Source organism: Melanaphis sacchari, unplaced genomic scaffold, assembly GCF_002803265.2.
Source record: "Melanaphis sacchari strain LSU unplaced genomic scaffold, SCAv2.0 Contig36_pilon_pilon, whole genome shotgun sequence".
Lineage (NCBI taxonomy): Eukaryota > Metazoa > Arthropoda > Insecta > Hemiptera > Aphididae > Melanaphis > Melanaphis sacchari.
This window is the reverse complement of record NW_020271232.1, coordinates 2,603,862-2,605,839: the sequence shown is the minus strand read 5'-3', so window position 1 is coordinate 2,605,839 and position 1,978 is coordinate 2,603,862. Positions and strand designations below refer to the sequence as shown.

The 1,978-nt window shown below is 28.5% G+C and overlaps 1 protein-coding gene across 1 annotated transcript in view; it reads right to left on the bottom strand.

The window, feature by feature from the left end:
* Positions 1-758: 758 nt before the first annotated feature.
* Positions 759-1,978, bottom strand: part of LOC112597035 (piggyBac transposable element-derived protein 1-like) — a 21,128-nt gene continuing 19,908 nt past the window's right edge. The window contains exons 2-3 of the mRNA XM_025342944.1: positions 1,560-1,773; positions 759-1,391 (exon numbers count right to left, since the gene is read on the bottom strand). Coding sequence (XP_025198729.1) covers positions 766-1,391; positions 1,560-1,773 — 840 coding nt within the window. The 3' untranslated portion in view covers positions 759-765. The remainder of the gene's footprint in view (positions 1,392-1,559; positions 1,774-1,978) is intronic.

Sequence of the window (1,978 nt, the reverse complement as noted above, 5' to 3'; positions counted from 1 at the left end):
CATAATAATCTAAAATTAACAAATAAAATCCAATATTCAAACATAAAAAATTAAAAAATGTAACAAACTTGTTAATATTTATTATTATCATACTGATATTCAAATTTTAATAGTACAAATAATGATAAATACAAATAAAAACATAACATTTTAATAATATATAATCAACTTTTCAAAATTATATTATAATAAAATAATTCATTTTTTTTTATCTATTTTGTGTTCTTTAGAAAAACATTGAATACAATAAAATCGCATGCAACTAGAACATTTAGTTCTAATTTATCTTGTATTACTTTGAGCATATTTACGTCCACCTTGTGTCACCATATGTTTATAACAATTAGCACAGCGCCCTCTTGACTTACATTCTAATAATTTGTGTGTATTTGCAGTTGGAATCTCTTCTTTTTTTTCTAATAAATTTTCAATTAATATTTCTCTAAATGAAGTAATATTTATTTTTTGTTGAGTTATTTCTTCATACAATGATAAAGCATTCAGAACTGAAGTATTTAAAAGTAATTCAAATGCAATTTTCCTATACCATTTTAATGTTCTCCTTAGTGGATTATGATATGAGTTTCGAAGATCACATACATTCACCAATGACTTACCCTTATTATAATCTAATATAAGTTTTGGTTTAGTTATTTCTGATCCAAATTTATTTGTTGTTTTAACCATGACTGCAGAATGTTTGGTAGAAATAGCTAGTACGTCATGCTTGTCTTACCATTTTAATATCGTTATTCCTTTATTGCATTACTTAGCTATTACTTTTCCTCTCTTTAATTGTTTTTTTATAACTTCTGTGGGGTTATTTTTTCTATTTGCCCGTAAAGTACCAACTAGAAGAGTTGATCTTTTTAATAGTTCAGTGGCCAAGTCATAGCTACTATACCAGTTATCTGTATACATTGTTCTACCAATATCCAGGTAATCTTCTGCCATTTCAGTTATGATTCTTGTTGATAATCTCTGGCCAACAACAGCATCTTTACCAGCATAAATCCTGAAGCCAACAGTATAGAAATTATCAATGCATAATTTAAATATCTTAATTCTATATCTGTGTCGTTTATTCTGTATGTACTGTCTAAATGAAAGACGACCCACATAGGGAACAATGGATTCGTCAATGCACATAGATTCTTTTGGTGTACGTGCCATTTTATATTTTGATAGAAGTAAATCAAGTAATCCACTTATTTTAAATAAATGGTCACCAGGAGGACAGTGATCATTGTTACAACAATGAAATGAGCGCAAAATAATTTCAAATCTTTTTCTTGCCATATATTTTGGTATTTTAGATGTATATATTTCACTTTTTTTCCAATATGAAGCAATTGATGGTTGGGGACATAAACCCATCCACATAATAATACCTAAAAAAGTTTTCATTTCATTAGAAGTCACATCTACCCATTTATGTTGACGTGATTTTGGACTAATTTCAGATGATAATAAAGACTTAGTATATCTGTTAGTTTCTTCAAGCAATAAATGTAACACATCATAATCCAAAAATAATGAATAAAAATCGTAAGGGGTACCTTCAGCTAATGTATCAATAATATCATGATTGATGCCCACTAGCTCATTATTTGGATTGAATAATATGTTAGATTGAAATGCATCATCATCATTCCAAGAGGGTAATGATGCATCTTGATGACATCTGTTATGTTGTGAAGGAACAGTATCAGGCGTAGGGGGAATCACAAAATCAAAATCATTTTCATTGAATAAGCCATCATTCGAATCACTCTGTAAAAAACAGTGCAAAATAAAATACTATAATGTACATATAATCAGGCCCTGATTTAATAAAATTAGGGCCAAGTGCCCATTTTTTTGGGAGGTCCCCTACCCCCTACCCCCACCACAAATCAAAAAAATGTTCCAGAAAAGTACAGTAAATAGATGGTATCTTATAAAGTTACATGTATTAATAAAATATAATAAAACAAAT